This window comes from Ambystoma mexicanum, chromosome 6p, assembly GCF_040938575.1.
Source record: "Ambystoma mexicanum isolate Mex_15411 chromosome 6p, UKY_AmexF1_1, whole genome shotgun sequence".
NCBI classification, from domain to species: domain Eukaryota; kingdom Metazoa; phylum Chordata; class Amphibia; order Caudata; family Ambystomatidae; genus Ambystoma; species Ambystoma mexicanum.
In genome coordinates this window covers 1,148,753,690-1,148,771,612 of record NC_090935.1, presented here as the reverse complement: position 1 = coordinate 1,148,771,612, position 17,923 = coordinate 1,148,753,690, and the positions used below count along the sequence as shown (strand labels likewise).

The following is a 17,923-nucleotide window of genomic DNA, read 5'->3' as shown; positions in this document are numbered from 1 at the left end:
TGATGATGGAACCCTGGGTTCTTTCAGGGTTCCACAGAGGACAGTTGGGGATTGAGGAAGGAAGGTTGCCTCTACCTATGCTCATCCCATCCTCGTCGCCAATCTGTAGTGTCTCAACCCAGGAATGGTAGACATGACGCAGGGAGCACACAGGAGCCTGCAGGTATAAAGGTAAGAGAGCTTTAATGTAGTTTCAGGCTAGACGGATGAAGAGAGCATAGGTAGCATGGAATGTTAGTTGATGCTGGAACCCTGGGTTCCTTCATGGTTCCACAGAGGACAGTTGGCGATTCAGGATGGGAGATATGATTGGAGGGTTGCCTCTACCTATGCTCTCTTCATCCGTGTAGCCTGTTACCCTGAAACATAATGTCGGTTGGGGTCTATGAGCGATGCAAAGCTGTCCTTTTCATTGATCTTTGCACTTGGGGGGTGGTTTTGACAATGGCTTTAATTTCTCCACCCACTAGGTTAATGAGGATGTTGCATAATGCAGGTGATTGTTCCTCCCCTGCTGCCTTGACAAAGTGGTTGAAGTCTTCTACCCACTCGACCCACCTAGGTCATTTGTCACTCTGGGGCTCCATTGTGAAGGGGAGTGGTTTTCACAACAGCGCCACCTTGGATGCGGGCGGCATGGCTGTGAGGGTGCCCCCGAGTGCACTGGTGAGCCTGGGTTGCTCATTATGGGTGAGCTGTACGATTTATTGCTGTTGCTGACCCAGACTCTTGCGGCGTGTTCTTGCTCTCACCCTGAGAGCATGACGTACCTTGAGTCTACAGGTTGTGTGATGTGCTAGTGCATGGGTGGCTGTCTGGGCTGCTGAATTTCCCTGTGACTTTTGTGGTGCTGCGTGCTCCTGCAGCGTGGTCTCGCTGCTTGGTTTCTCCTGGGCCGCCTTCTTAGCGTGTGATGGGCAGCGCCTGCAGCGTTGGGTGGCAGGATCGCTGTGTGCGAGTCGTGGTAATGGATGTGACCGGCGGGATTGCCGCTGCGAGTTAGGGTGACGGACTGCCGTGGAGAGCAGAGCTCGTGGGATCGCTGTGTTACGAGGACGGCGGACTGCCATGGAGTTGGTGCACGGCGGGAACGAAGAGTGCGCCTGGATGCATCTGATGGGTCGGTGGGATTGCCGGTGGAGGACGGGGCACGGTGGGATCAAGCAGGGGAGTTGCTAGGTCCGGAAAAGACCCGGGGCTAAGCTGATGTTGGAACTGTTGGGACTGGGGGCTAGCTAGTCTTTTGGCTGTAGCTCCTGAGATTCTATCCGGGGCTACAACCAAAAGATCAGGGGCTATAGCCCCCTTAGCCCCCCCCCCTAGCAACGCCCCTGGGATCAAGTGAGGTTGGAAGCCGAGTGCGCGAGTAAATATCCTCGTTGCCAGTTGCTGGGCAAAACCCAAAGAAGGACGCAACATTGGGCTTTATTCCACCTGCTTCTCTTACAATTTAGGAACTGCCGTTCCCCCTCTGGCTCCGCTCCTTCCTCCCGCTTCCCACCTTATGTCCCTGGGTCGGCTTAAAGGTGCAGTGACCTATAACAGCTGGGCGGGCATAAGGTTAGGGAACATTGCATGGCGACTGGGCATAAATGAAATGTAGGCGTTTAAAAAAATGCTGCCAGAAGGTTATGCATTATGAGGAATGCTTTAGAAAAAGGGAAGAATATTGTCAAGCTGGTACTTATAAATTCCTGCAATTTCTTCATAACAATCTAGATCCGATCCTGGATAGGCTTAGAGGCGACATCAAACATTGGGATATGATATGATATGGTATTTGTAACGCGCCTATACACAAGTGTTTCAAGGCGCGACTGGGAGATGCCCCCATCTCCATGGTGGGGAGGGCAAACCTATTTAAAATGTTAGCATTGACACACGGGAAGCAAGTATTTTCGCCTCTCCATTAACTAGGAAGATAGGGAGATATGCACTACATTGCTTTGGCGGCTTCCCTTTTTTGTGCACCTCCAGCATGATGCCTCATTCCCAGCACTCCATAAACATGGCCCTCATCTCCTCTGCCGTCCCCCGCCCCATTAATTTCCAGAATTACGCTGGGAACCCGTAAGGACTCAGTGATTTCCCGCTTTGGAGTTGTTTAATTGCTGTTTGGATTTCCTCACTGTGGAGTCGAGCTCTAATCTTTCCCTCTGTTCCTGACTAACCTGTGATAATCCTGTCTCCCCTACATGGTTGCACTATCCTAGCCGAATCCCCATGCGCCGGAGCCCTGTATAGTTCCTCATAATATGATGCAAACGCCTCTGCTATATCTGCACTCCTAGATGCGGCTGCCCCATCCGGGCCCCTAATTTCCCTCACCCACCGTGTCTCCTCATCCCTTCTCTCCAGCCACACCAGTAGTCTCCCGCATGTATCCCCTGCATCAAAGACCCTCACTTATTTGTCGCGGTGAGCTGCCCTGGCCTCGTCCGGTGCTACCGTTATGAATAGGTGCTGTGCCCTTTTAAGTGTCCTCGGTATTATGCTGTACGTGCTGTTCCTCTGCCACCCCTACCTCCTGTTCCAATTGATCCATCTGCTCCCTCCTAGCCCTGAGGTGACCTCTCACAACCTATATTGCCCTACCCCGTAGCATCGCCTTGTAGGCCTCTCATAGCATAGCCCGGCTCTCCACTGTCCCCACGTTATTCTGGAAGTACGAGTTGGACTCCTCCATGAGGGCATCCGTTATTTTGGTATCTTTCAGGTCGTAGGCGTTCAATCTCCAACCCCCTCTCTGCCGAATCTCGGCCCCCCGTAATGTAACTAGTAGCGGAACATGGTCTGAGATGCCCCTTGGAAGGAATTTGGCCGTTGTCGCCCTTTCCGCCGTAGTACATGGGAGAAATATGTAGTCTATCCTCAAAAGGAGGAGTGTGCGTTCGAGAAGAAGGAGAACCCTTTCACCCCAAGGTGCATGTCCCTCCATATATCCCTCAGCCCCGTAGCCTCTATGAAGGAGGTAAGCCCAGTCTGTGGGGGGGGGTTTCCTCCCCCTATGTGGTGTCCTATCTATCAATGGTAGTGATGTGTCGTTGAAGCCCCCCCACTACAGTTATGTCCCACCCGTGGTCAGCCAACAAGGTTTGTACCCTGTCTAGCATCTGCCTGCAATGTTGCGGGGCGCATACACATTGATGATGCAAACCGCCCCCCCCACCCCTCCCCAGGGATCCTGTTAAAAGTATCCACCTCCCGCCCATGTCTCTCTTCACTCGGTTCACCTCAACTCTAATGACTTCTTTACCAAAATTGCCACTCCCCTGGAGCCCCTAAAAAACCCTCCGTGCTCCACCGCCGAATATAGCGCCTTCCCCAAGAAGCTGCACGCCGTCCCCAACAAATGAGCCTCTTGCAATAGTACAATGTCCACCTGGTGAACCCGCAAGAATTTTCCCACCAGGCTTCGTTTTATCTTGTCCAGGAGCCCATTCATGTTCAATGACATACAGATAAAGGACCTATTTTGCATATTATCTGTGGTCATCATCCCTCTTTTGCATGCCACCTCCCTGGCCCCCGGAAAGGAACCCTGTCCCTTCCTCTGAAGAGTACGCCACCCGAGCCACCTTCGAGATCACTGAAACAAACAAAACAGAACCTAACAACCTCCCCAGAAACCACCATCTCTCCTCCCAACGCTTCCCCCCAACCTGAAGCATCTGTCGCCCTTCAACTAACTTTTAAACAATGATCGCCCTGCCTGCGGACGGGCGATGTGGGGGTGTGTGCTCAATACCACTCTCCAGCTACGCTCCGACTATGTCTCTGATGTCCTTGTTGTACCCGTACAGCTTTGATGCCTCTCATTGCGTCCTTTTCTCGTCGCCCCAGTGTTACCAGTCTCGGCTTTCCCTTTGTTCCTTTCCTCTCAGTCAGGCAGTCTTAGGACCGTTTCTTGTGGCTGCTTCCGTTGGCCCAATCCTTCACTGTCCGCCCAGTCAGAGGCCTCCTGCAGGGTGTGAAAAAACCTTACCCCTGTGGGACCCACCACCCTGAGGGTTGCCGGGAAGAGCATTGAGTATTTAACTTCTGCCGCTCGGAGCCGTCTAACGTCTGCGAAAGAATACCTGGCTCTTTGCACTGCCCTCGTAAAGTCTGGATATATCGTTACCCTGGAGCCGTTTACCATTGTGTGTCCTTTTTTCCTTGAGGTCTGTATTGTTGCATCCCGATAGTTCAATAGTTTGGCAAGGACTGGCCTGGGATGGGGTGGGCTCCAGGGATCCCCCTCTGCTGGGAATGTGGTGGGCTCTCTCCACAGAAAAGAACCTTGACAGCCCTGTTGGCCAGATTCATTCCGCTAACCAGCCCTCACAGTACAACTCAACTCCATGGACGGGAATTCTACTTTCTCTGGGAGTCCCAGTATTATTATTTTATTACGGCAGGCCCTACCCTCTGCGTCCTCCATCCACTCTTCCACATATTTTGTCTTACTTTTCAAATCTTGGATATCTTTCTTCATCGGCTGCATTGCGTCCTCCACCTCCGATAGCCTGTTCTCCGCTTCTCCCACACTCATCGACATCTTTTGAAGATCATGCCTTAGGAAGCTCACCTCTGCCCCCACTGCGTCCACCATGCCCTCCAGCGAGGATTTAGATTCTTGAATGGCTAGGAGGAGCTTGCTTAACGTGGGTGCCCCTTGCGGTGTGCACGTGCCTGTGTCCCCCCCTCCTGCATCGCAAACAGTAGGGCTCTTGGGGGGGCACTGTGAATGAGTCCATCTTTACTTGGACCAGAATCGTTCTCCCCTTCTCTTTTGCCATCTTCAAGTACTGCTTAGGTGCTGTTGTGCCCCTCCCCTTCCAGTGAGTGCAGCCGTGCCTCCCTCACTGATCGGGAGGTACTCCCTGCGGGCGAGCCCTAAGGGCATCCTCTCTCCTGTGCCCCCACCTTTCTTTCTCTCTCTCTCTCCCAGTCTGCGGGGGTGAGGCTGTAAGAATACCCAAAGCTTTTTGGGGTCCCCAGGTCCTTCTTACTGTGGTCCCTCCACTGTGGAAGTCTCTCTGTATCTGCTTACCCCTACCTCCCCCTCCAGGGCTCAAACCTTCCCTCCTGGAGTCAGCAACTTTTTAGGCGAGTCCCTGTGCTGTACTCTTCTTCCAGGCAGCGTGGTCTCTTCTTTTATGCCTCTCCTGCCCTTGCTGCCGGTGCTTCTGTGCTCGTGATTCCTGCCCGTGCCCCACCCCCCGGCCCATGCCTTTCATGCATCAGCACCTGGGCCACTTCCTTACAGCCCCTGGGATATGGGGGTCGGCCCGTCAGGTCTGTTTGCTCTGCGCTGCGGGTTTACCCTCTCCTCGATTCTTTCATCCGTCTGACACCAAGACCACTCAGAGCTCTCTCACCTTGTCCTCGCTCCTGTGTGGGTCCCGGGACACTGCCGTCTGCTTTCTGCCTGTCCTCTACTGCCCCTCGTACTGGGCCGGGATCTTTCACCCACTCCAGCTTCTCGCGGCTCCACTCCCTTTGCAGCTTACTCAGAGGCGGGCTTCTCTCTACCATCTTTGCCCCGCCAACATCTTTTATTTCACTACCCATTTCTTCCTTCTGCCACCTCGTTATTTGATCTAATGTGGTGCTGTATGTTCCACCACTATTCTGATGTATTCTCACAGTTTTAAGGCTTTTATAGCCTCGTGAACACGGCGTCGGTGCAGAGTTGGACGGAAGGATGTGCTCATATTAGGAGCAACTAGGCCCTGTGATCTCATTCTGGATGAAAGAGTTAAACAGCCCTCTGTTCCTTGAGGACATGATGGCTCTAATTCCACATGTTGACATCAATAAAAAGGAAATATTGTGGAATAAAACCGCATATCCTGCAACATGTATGCTTCATTAAACTAGGGAGTGGTAGCTACTAAATCTATAGTGTTCCATTGTTAATGCCCTGATTGCTAATTTCCTGATTGAAAACTAGCTCTTACAAATGGAGTTCTTTAATTTCATGATACGCGTGACATAGGGGCAATGTTGCTGCGGCCATCAGAAATCAAAGCGGTACAAATCAGAAATGTACATTGGTTTGTGCTTCTGACTGATTAAATAGGTAAAATTCAAATGTCTGCAACTTTTAAGCAGCATTTTCAAAGTGATCGGGCACATTTAAAAGATAAAAATTGTATTTTTGTTGCACTTGGTGGATGCTCTGTTAGAGAAAAACAGTGAAACTTCTAAACCTATGCTCAATTTTCTGTTTTTACAGAGCATGTTGTATATAGTTTGGTGGAAGAATAATATCTGAAACCTATGCTCTAAGTTGGGACACATGGTCCCTTCCATTTGATGCAAAAGATGAAAGAAAATCACAGTTGGAAGATGCAGAACTGGTATGTATGCAAGCAACATTGCTTCTGTTGGTTGTGGACGGTAACGTTGCTATCGCTGGCTGATGGAGAATAAAGAAGCTGCTAATCCTGTGAAGCACATCTTACCTCAAGTATCACATTCATGTAGGAGCGAGTCAGCCCATGCAGCATAGGATACATTTCCGCACATGCATGAAACAGATGAAAGAGGATGATAAGCGCCATGAATGTTGGTTACCTTATCTAGATGCGGATGCGTGGTCTCCACATGCCGTAGTGTTTCCTGTAAACTGAAACAAAATGATATGCTTCCTTGAAAGGTTTGCTTGAAGATAGTCAAATTGTGACACACAGTTCAAAGTGCTGATCTTCATTGAAAGAGACAAGATATGCACATACCCAGGGAATACAGAATGATAAATACATTCCCCACAGCAAATCAGACCAAGAATGTAACCCGACTAGATGGTTTAATTGTCAGTGATATACATAGCTTACTATTGAAATGTTAAACTGAGAATATCGCCATTGCTAAGAAACACTGGGACTGTGGTGGAAATCAACTATATGTTTTCCTTCATGAACAATATTTTGTAAATTCCCTATTGCTGAAACACTAATATTATAAACATACATACATGTGTCCTTGAGAGAACTAAGGTGCTGCACAATCACAGATTCTTTTACATGGATCTTTCAGTCAGAATGAGATCCGAACAACTGACTTGATTATTCAGCTGGTAATTAAAGAGAGATTAATTAGAACCTATATGTATACGAAACATTGGTCTTCTTAACTCCAAAATATCTCTCCAATATTAAAGTGTTTAAGATTGTGGAAGATCAGGACCTGCCATATAAACTCCAAAAGAAATCGGCAAACAGCTTTAAGATGCACTAATCTCTTCATGTGCCTTGAACCAAAGGAAATTTACTTTCACTCTGGGCTTTCCTATGAATATAAAAATATAAACTTTATTAAGTCATATTAAAGAACAAATTACTTATCTTCAGTTATGTTCTTTTTTAATTGATTAGTCCTTCCCCCACCTCATATTAGAAATGTATCCTGCAGCATTGCCCTGGCTTCGAAATGTTTTCAGCCACCATGTGGGGCACTACGGCACCATATTAACTCCACTCTGTCGTTGGCGCCTTTTACTCTGGATGTGAAGTCACAGGTGGAAGATCTAGAGACCACTGCTCCCCATAACCTCCGATTCGTCAATATTTCCACACAGTGAGCTGCTGAGGAACCTCAGAACTGCAAAAGGTTTACAAGGTATCTGTATTGAGGGGTAGGTCAGAAGAGCATTGAGGAATCTGTGCAAGGAATAACTAATCACTGAAAAACATTACTGAAGGTTAGTAATTTATTCTTACAATGGATACCTTCCACCCACAGATTCCACATTTAAAAAAAACTCAGACAGAGGTACAGAACCTGGAGGAAAAAGGAGAGCGAGGAACTGTCACTTATATCAGCAAACTCTGGAGGACTTCACAATCAAAGCAGGCAATCTAATATGTTAAGGAATCCTGGCTATAATGTTTGTTAAATGTGAGCAGAAAAGCCAGGTAGCTACCAGATAGATGTCCACAACTGGAACAGCTCTCTAATGTCCCCCGCTGACAGGTAGAAAACACCATTGGGGTTCAAGCAATGAAACCTATCCTCAATTTTAGATGAATGAGGTGGGGCTAGAATACAGGAAGATGGAACTTCTAAGCCAGGTGACAAACCTTCGGAAGGAAGGGCAGTCTCAACCACAAAGTCACGTTCTCCTTGGAGAAGATGAAGTAGGGAGGCTAACTCACCAGTCTAGCATAAGTGAGGGCAACCAGGAAAATCACCTTAATGGTGAGCAACCTCAAAGAGAGCAGATGCAAAGGCTCAAAAGGAGATGCAATGAGAAACATCAGAACAAGATTCAAATCTCACATTGGGAAAATAAACTGAAATGGTGGAAACTGGTTAGTTAATTCCTGCAAAAGCTGCAAACGATGGGGATGGAAAAGAAAGGGCCATGTTTAGAAGTCCTTTGAGAGACCGAAAAAGTAGCCAGGCATCCCTTCATAATTCCAATCGGATGGCACGGATGGGCCAAACAAAGCAGAAAATCCAGAACCAGAGAGGTTGGACAGGAGAAAGGGTCCAGATCCTTTTTACGAAACCAGAAAGAGAGCCTGCACCACCTTCAAGCATAGAACAATTTGGTAGATGGTCTTATGGTGGCAAGGAGAACATCCACAACATCATCAGACCGGTTCCACGCCTGGTACCTCAACCTCTTAGCAGCCATGCATGAAGGTTGAGGGTGCCGCCCATGCTTGGATTTAGCACCTTTCCTTCTGATTGGAACAGCAGATTCAGATCCACCCTTCCCAGGAGTGGCCAGGGAGAAAAGATGGACATGCCCAGAAGGCACAGTTAAAACATCCTCTAGGCCCAGCCCGGGGTGATCAGGATGAGCGCCGTGGACCCACTTCTCATTTTCCGGAGGACAGAAGAATAACCGGTATCAGGGGAAGGGGGGGTTGAACCCCTAGAGGAGAGCACAGTTTCACTCTAGAGACACAGGTGAAGACCCCATTCAGAACTTCCTGATAAAGATCCCATTGGGTGGTTGGTGGATACCTTCTCAGGGCACCGATAATCCCATTCTCTGTCCTAGTAAGATGGGCTACTGACATGGAGATCCCGTTCTCTGGAGCCCAGAACCAATGCAGTATTGTCTCGAGACTCCACACCAACTCTATTGTTGAGGTAATGCATGGGCACTCTGTAGTCCGTCAGGATCGGGACACACTGACACCACACAGAAGGAAGAAAAACTACCATGGCCAGCAGTTCTAGGAGATGGATGTGCACCCTCGCTTTCATGAGGGATCACAGGCCACTCACAATCAGAGCGCCTAGGTGAACAACCCAGCTTTATGAAAGGCACTGTCTGAACAATGTTGTCCATATTGCTCTCTGGAGGAAAGACCCTGTTAGACCGTGTAATTACAAGAGTGGTGCAGGTGGGCTGATGCTTATGGTGGCGAGCAAGCTCGAATGAGAAAATAATCCAGGAAGGGAATGAGGTTAATGCTTCCCTCCTGAGAAGATCAGCCACTATAGCTATGAGCTTGGTGAAAATCCTAGGTGCCAAGGACATTCCGAAGCCAGGACCCCAAAAGGTAGAGGACTTTGGCAACCACAAACCTCAGGTGGTTCCTGTGCTTGTGGTAGATAGGCACATGCAAGTAAGTCCTAAAGATTCAGGGTCACCATCCAGGCCTTAAGGTCTAGGATCAGGGTGAGGTAGACCATCCTGAACATATCCTTGCACTTGTAAAAGTTCAGCAGCCTCACATCGAGTATGGCATGTAGACCCCTCTTCTGGCACCAAAAAATAACGTGAGTACCACTTCCTCCCCGGCTCTTCAGCAGGCACACGGTGTATGACTGCCTTTGGCAGGAGGTGTGAGATTTTCTCTAACAGGAGAACAAGAAAGTGGTTTATTGAGTGGGCAGTGGAGAGAAAGGACACAGAAGACCTTTGTAAAGACCTGCAAAGCAAATGCATCAGAGGTGGTGTTTCTTCACTCTTGGATTTACAAAGACAATTGGCCCTTGGTAAAAGAGTGGACAAAGTTCATGCATGCCAATCCTCCCGATTTAGGCAGGAGACTCCCGATGTTTCAATGAGTATATGTGCCATTTTTCATTTTTTCCCTGCCTAAAATAATTAAATCCAAAATGCAATCATATGAGAAAATTAATTTCTCCTGCTTTCTGTAGCAACATCTCCCCCACAGTTCAAATTAAAGAGGTTTTGGACCAGGGGTGGAAAAGGAGACTGTAGAGGCAGAGGCGTTGCCTCCTGGAGCACCAATACCCCCTCTAGTAGGGAAAAGCTCTTGTTTGTCAGTCAGTGTCCCTGCCCTTGTTAGCAATAGAGGAAAAGGACCGAAATGTAAAGTCCTGGGAAAAGGAGGCTGCTGAACGGCTAACCCAGAAATCTGGCAGTGGGTTTGAGACTTGGATGCCTTTTCTTATTCTGGGGACTCCTAGTGGGGCACCAAAAGCAGGGGGGATGAGAATCCTCCCCAAGATAGTGGATGATGGTCCCAGTAGGATCAGGAACGCCTGGTTGCCCTAACTTGTTCCTCGCCTCAGGGCAGGAGACAGTCACTTGTGACAATAAGGGACAGAGGTTCACCCCTTTCACCCTGGAAGCAGACACCATTTGAGACAAGGGAAATCAACCCAAAAAGCAGGGGTTTTGGACTCTGCAGCTGTGTGCCTTTAAGAAAGCAAGATTGAGTGTTCCAAATACCTCACATAGCCCAGTCAACATTCAGTTTAGCAATAAAGAAACGGATCAGAAGTACCTTAATACTGTTTTAAAGGGCCCCTTGGAAAACCAGAAGCCACATCAAATATCCAGTGAGGCTTTCTTCGCTGAGAAAGCTATCACACTTGGTAAAATGTTGACCATTTGTCATTCCTCCGTCCATTCCCTTTCCACCCCCCATGATTCCTGTTAGTTACTGTGCTCGTAATATTGGTGTTATCTTCAACTACTCCCTTTTCTTTCAAAGGTAATATTTCCTATGTGTTTTGCTCTTGTCACGATCCTCTCTTTAATAAATCGTAAAGCGTGCCCCTTTCTTTCTTTCTCTCTCAGTGACTTAACTTTTAATGATGTTCTTGGTCTTTTCACACCTTGATTATTGCTTGGTTCTACTAATTGATCCCTCTCACTAAAGGCTAGCCCCACTAAAATCCAGTTTCAATTCTGCTGTCCGTATTTTTTTTTTGTCTCTCTAACCGTACATCTATTTTCTCCTCGTTGAAATCTACTTCTTGACTTTCCTTTGAGTTGCACTTGCTTGACCATTTCTTATATATTGTTTTCAAATGTATTCATGGCCTGGCCCTGCTGTTTCTTTCTTCTTTTATCTCCTTGCATGGTCCAGCTCACTTCCTCTATTCTAAATCTCTTCATGACCTTTAGATCCCTAAACAACTTTGTGCCGTGTATCGTAATGGGTGTGCGCTTGTTCCAGGAACCAGCCCCAACACAATTAGCACTGCCTTCCCCCTGCAGATTCGAACCTTGTGAATCACAATGAACTCACTCTGGAAAATAATTCAAAATGTATTAGCTTGGCATTTATTAGGCAATGGGCAAATAACAAATGAGCTTCAATTTAACAGCAAATGGGAAAAGGAATGGAAGTTATAGATTACAGATACTTAAGAACACAGTTTCACTTTCCTTTAAAGTCAATGAGCAGGATCCAGTTGAGCTTAAAGACTGGCCTCTCTCTCTGGTTGACACCCCTCCGACAAGGCACTGCACAGGCTTCTCTGGTCTGGACCACACTCCATGCACCCGCCTACTCCGGTCAGCCCTTAAGTGAGAACATGGTGAGTGAGGAATTGCTGCTTTGTGGGAGAGTCCCCGCTGATCAATGTGTGTGCAAACCTTTATCATGTAGCCCTGTCAATCAGAGTGATATAAACTTCCAGAACCTTCCTTCGGTAACTTGTTGAATTAGGAAAAGTACTGGAAAGCATCAGCCTGCTCATTCTTCCTCCCCCTCCCATCTCAGAGACCAGCCGTGCTGGGAAGTGCTTGGCTGGAATGTGCTTAATTAGTGTGTGACCTGGTCAGCTCGTATTCCTCTCGTGCAAACATGTACCTGTTTACCATGAACGGCGAAGCAACGCTTGCAAAAGCAGTGTCTCAGTGGAAGCTACATGCAAGCATTGTGTAACCCTTAGTGAGCAGGCTCTACAGGCACTGCATTCTTCTAGTTAGTGTCTAAGCACTACATTGCTCGGTTGCAAGTACTCAATGCCCACCTCCATTAGTTATTACATCATTGTAAGCAGCATTCAGTACACTCTTCAAATAAACAATTAGCTCTATATCTTAAGCAGCAGGCTGTATACCTAATGCACAGTGCCATTAGCTCAGCAGGTTTATGCGCCAGCAAAGCATACTTTGCTCATCGCATTACATTACACTCCTTGTTCAAAGTGTGGACGGTATACTGGTTTATCTCCACGTTTTTAAGCCTGTATTGCGTGCTGTAAGCCTATCAAAAGCTTAAGGAAGTGTCCAGTTACGCATATTAGGAACCTCTGCATGCAAAGTAGTGTGAGACCACATGGTCAAATAGTATAAAGTGTGGGTAGTGGTATCTAATATAGTCATAACCTGGTCTACACAAAATACCTGAAGAGTATCTTCTAACTTATAATTGTTAATAAGCAGCGTGTGGTTAGTAACAATGCAAGCCTGGTGCTGGTCAATCTGAAAAATGTCAGTCCTGTTAATGTGAAATTGCATCCAGCTATAGAATGCATACATGGGTCTGGTATCCTTTAAGTCTGAGGGCTCACCCACCCCTGATCCCAAGGCATACAAGTGTGCCTATGGGTTGTGTAAATCTGGCTGTCCAGCCACTCTCCTCATACGCTTCATAGCATTTTTTCAAAGCAGCGTTAAATTGAGGGCCCCATTGCGCCAGCAATGTTATCACTGCACTGGTGTCAGAACCCATAGCACATAATTAATTGTGCACTATCTCTATATCAAAAGCATTAAATGCTTCCGCCCCTAATCCCGCTGCCCCAGCAATTAGTAAATCAAGTCCCCTAGCTACACGCAATTCAGTAATTGGCCACAAAAAATGACTATTTGAAGCAGCTGGCTTGAAGCATGCATAACATTTAGGCAAATTAAGTCAATACAGGAAACTAACATTCGCACTGTTTCAGTTTTCAATGATTTAAAGATGGAACAAGTTACTTACCTGTACCTATTGTTCTCCAGCATGGGTCTGGCATGGATTCACAGGCTCATGAATATTCCCCGTCATCAGGCTGGGAATCCTGGGTAAAAGAAAAAACAGTTTCACTTTCACTTACTGTCTTTCTCCTTTAAACCAATCACTGTCCTCTGTGTCATACTGCCCCCATCCAATGACAGTCCTCTCCATAAGCCCCTCCTCTGGCAGCCATCTTCAGATTTGCTAAGCATGTAAAGTGGCAGTATGACCAAGAAGAGCCGCAGAGGGGTTGGAGGGGGGGGTTTGCATGTGAATCCATGCCAGACCCATGCTGGATAACAATAGTTACAGGTAAGTAACTTTTTCCTTCTTCAGTATGGAGTCTGGCATGGATTCACATGCTCATCAATAACAAATACATAGCAGTACAACATCACACAACCATGGGAGGTGGCAGGCTCAACAGAAGCAATTACTCAAGCAAACGGGTTACGTTGCACTGCTTGGCCAACTCTGGACTCCTCCCTGGAATCCCTGTCGACGCAGTAGAACCTTGTGAAGGTGGGCGTGGACCTCCACGTAGCCGCCTTGCAGATGTCCAGCAGCGGCACACTAGACAGGAACGCCATAGTCGCTGCGATCGCTCTGGTGGAGTGAGCTCTCGGACGGCCAGGCAGCGGTCAGTTCGCCAACCGCTGACAATTCATGATGCAGCCCGAGAGCCACCTTTAGATGGAAGCCTTGGACAAGGTCTTCCCCTGGTTCACAGGACCAAAGTTCACGAACAGTTGTGAAGTCTTACGAAAACTCTTTGTGCGTGTCACGTAGAACTTTAAGGCACGAGCAATGTCCAGCGAGTGCAAGGCCCTTCCAGCCAGTTACAAAGGTTTCAGGAAAAAAAACAGCGTGTTGAGGTGGAATTCTGACAGAACCTTCGGCATGAAAGAGGGGTGCGTCTGCAGCACTACCCTCGATTCGTGGAAAGTCAGGTATGGTTGCTTGCAGGATAGGGCTTGAATCTCGGCCACCCTCCTGGCAGAGATGATGGCCACAAGGAAAGCCGTTTTCCACGAGAGGAACTTGAAAGGGGCCTGGATGCATAGGCTCGAAGGGGGCCCAAATGAGCCTTGTCAGAACAACGTTCAGTTCCCAGGTCGGGGCAGGAGCCTTGACTGGCGGGAAAGATCGAAAAAGTCCTTTGAGGAACTCTTTGAAGAATAGAAGATAGAAAGATCTTCCTGGAGACCTGGTGTAGCAGAGCCGGACGAGGTAGATGCAGGACATCATGCCCTGAAATGACTTGACAGCTGGCACCGTAGCCGTCCTCATCGGCGACAGCCGCTGCACCTTCCCCAGAATGGCTGCAATGCTCTCCTCCGTGGGAGACGCCAGGCAAGACACTGTATTGAGCCTGGCGCCTAGGAATAGCGCGTTCTGCGATGGCGTCAAGCAGGACTTTGGATAGTTGATGGAGAATCCCAGATTCATTAGTAGCCGGACGGTTGTCTCAGTGTCTCTTTGGGCCAGCTCCTGCGAGCAGGAACAAATCAGCCAGTCATCCAGGTACAGGTATACATGCATGCCCTGTAGGAATAGATGGGCCGCTACCGGTGCTAGGCACTTCGTGAACACTTTGGGTGCCGACTTAAAGCCAAAAGGTAGGGCCTAGAACGGGTAGTGCTGCCCCTGCACAACGAAGCATAGAAACCTTCAGTGTTTCCTGTGAATGGGGATGTGGAAGTAGGCATTCTCCAGGTCCACCGACATCAAGAAGTCTACTTTTTCCAGTTGGATGAGCACGTGTTGCAACGTGACCATCCTGAATTTTTGGGACTTGATGTATTTGTTCAGACATCGTAGGTCCAGAATGGGCCTCTAGCACCCGGTCTTCTTTTTGACTGTGAAGTATCTGGAATAGACTCCAGAGCCCCGGAGTCGCTGGGGAATTAGCTCTATCGCCCCTTTTTGCAGTGTGGCCGGTACCTCCTTCAAGAGCTGAGAGATGTGCTGCTCCTGACGGGTGAACGGAAGGATCCACGGACACCTGTGCTGAAACTTCAGCGTATGTCCCTGGGTGAGAGCGTCCAGCACCCATCTGTCGGTGGGGATCTTTTCCCACTCGCTGACAAACTTCGCCAGCCAGCCTCCCACCGGGGTGCATGGGTGGGAGCCCGATGTCCTGGCTTGCTTCGGCGCTGGCATCCTGCCCTGCAGGCGACGGCAACGCTGTCCTCCACCACTGTAGGCCTGTGAACAGCCTCTGTAGGCAACAACACTCACCTGTGTCAAAATCACAGACCCGCCTTGTGAAAGAGACTGTGAACCACAATCGCTCCTTATCGGTAACAGAGCCATAGAGCAGCTCTTTAACAGGAATTGGCACTTTGCAGCTCTGGACACTCATACAAAGTGGAACTCTGATCCTAGTGGGCTGCCATTACCAACATGCCTAGCAACTAGGTTGGGCCTTAGACCTCCTTTTATGTGTATTCATGTTTGTAACACTTCTTGGACGTGGAAGGCAGGAAAGGACTGGCCCAGAGAACAAGAAGGGGAGAACCAATAGAGAAATGAGGGGGTGGATATAAGGGACAACAGGAAACAGGAAGGTGTGAATTGTTTGGGTGAGGCCAGAGGAGGAGGCGGCAGATCAAGAGATCAGAAGGAGGAAGGACATTGTAGAGGAGCATTGAGGCGATTTCTAGAAAAGGTGACGCAGAGTAGTTGTGATGTGGGGGTGGGACTCGTAGCGGTGTGGAGGTGGGAGTAGTAGTGGTGTGGAGAGGCAAGAATAGTTCTTGGGACAGTCGTAGGGAGTAAAACTGAAGGGTGGAGGTAGTCCATAGAGGAAGGGACAGAGGAAGAACTATGGAGAGAGTGGAGAGACGGTGGGTGGAGTAGGAGGAAGGAGAGAAGGAAGAGGAAGGCAGAGTGACAGAGAGATAGGAAGAGGAACACTGGTGCTCAGAAGGACCGGAGAGAGTGAGTCTGGAAGGCACAACCCTTAAAAGTGTTCCCTGGGGGAAATTGTTGGACAGGAACCCTTGATTGTTACCTGAGGGAGGATAGTTAAGGCATTTGCTTTTAGGCCATCACCAAAAGCTAGACAGCTTTTAGATAGTAGGGATTACCTATCACTAGCACCAATCCACGCATGAGGGAAGTCTGAGTTAGTGTAGGATCGCCTGTCCCTAGCTTAGAGAGCAACAGCCACTAAGCCCATGGGAAATAAAAAATAAAAACCCTTGAACCCCATCTGAGAGTCAATGCTCTTGAGGCCATCTATGACACGTGGTGTCATTGTGGGATCCATCCACCAAGCCTTGATACAGAGGCAGCCCAGAGAAAAGAAAAACAGATGAGAAATCGGAGACCAGAGATTTGTGGGTAACTGCAAGCCCTGAGCCGCTAGACCGAGAAGTTTGGGAAATCTGAATTTTTCGCCTGGCTCAGCTACTTGAGGATTCCTGGGAATCGTAGCATCAGATACCAACCCCAATCTAATCCAGTTTTCGCAAGAGCGCAGCACCCTGTGTGAAGGCATGATGAAGCAAGACACAGACAACAGATTCAAAGTTCAAAATAAAATAGTTTAATAATTCAAATGGTAGGATGGTAGAAGGCCTAACCTGCCCTATGCTAAGGTGGGATTTCCCTACCTGAATGAAACTAAGGAAAGTCTGAGTTAAAGAGTTCAACTTAAAAGTCTGTGGGCCTCATTCCGAGTGCGTCGATACAGGGTTAACGGCACCGATAAGCATGCCGGTGCCTTTAACTCCTTACCGCCGCATTCTGAGGTCCTTTAGTGGTTTCCTCTAAGGGCGGCTGGTTAAACCAGCCACCCTTAGCGGGAGCCGCTAAAGGGCCAGGGAGCTAATAACGGGCCAGTTACTAACGGGCCCGTTATTAGCTCCCTCCTCATTCCCATTGAGCCCTATGGGGGCTCGAATGGGAATGGGAAGGCTTCCCTGAATGGGGAAATACCAGGTCCTCCAGGGTTGGAATGACCCGGTAAGTCCCCATTCAGGGAACCCAGACCCGGATCCGAGTTTGGAGGCAGCCATGCCGTAAATAGCATCATGGCTACCTCCAAACTCGAAATGAGGCCCTGTCTGTGTCAAAACCTATCCTTACCCTCACAACTAAAGCTAAACAATCTGTAGGGATGTCAATATTAAAAGAAATGGTGATCAACACAAAGTTATGAGCTTCTTACAGCTCTTAGCTTCCTTTTCAGCTCCCCTTTCCCAAGTTCAAGAAAGTTCTACAAAAGTCTTGAATTTACCTTGCGTTAGTTCAAACTGTTCCACAAATCCTTGAGGTTCCCTTCCCCAAGTTCAAGGCAATACTGTTGCACACAGTCATCTAGGTTCCCTTCCCCAAGTTGAAAGCAACACAGTTCAAAAGAAAAGGTGAAGTCTCAGGGTGCCCTTCCCGAAGACTTCAACATAGCAACTTGTACTTGTTTCAGTGTTTCAATGTCCAACACAGCTCTAGGTCAGCTTGACCCTCATTCTGAATTATATTAACAGCTCGCTTATAGTGCTCCTTCTTGGTTCATTTCTCAATGTCTTTAGCTTTCACAATTTAGGGCTCCCAGGTCTAGCCACAGTTGTCAGACCACATGGTCCACCCATCGCAGGTCACGTAACCAGGAAACCTAGGCTCTTCAGGGTACACAGGTATTTCACCCTGTGTCCAGATTCACATTCACTTGGCTTCTTCTTGTCATCCTCTTGGCTTTATTTGCAGGTTCACACTCTCCTGGCTTTTCCTGATTAGCCTCTTGGCTTTGCCATAACGTG

At 48.3% G+C, this 17,923-nt stretch overlaps 1 protein-coding gene across 4 annotated transcripts in view; it reads right to left on the bottom strand.

The window, feature by feature from the left end:
• LOC138510246 (zinc-regulated GTPase metalloprotein activator 1A-like) overlaps positions 1-17,923 on the bottom strand; it is a 1,057,423-nt gene that overhangs the window by 275,677 nt on the left and 763,823 nt on the right. For all 4 annotated transcript variants that reach the window (XM_069625760.1, XM_069625761.1, XM_069625762.1 and 1 more), the window contains one exon: positions 6,565-6,616. In XM_069625760.1, the coding sequence (XP_069481861.1) occupies positions 6,565-6,616 (52 nt within the window). The remainder of the gene's footprint in view (positions 1-6,564; positions 6,617-17,923) is intronic.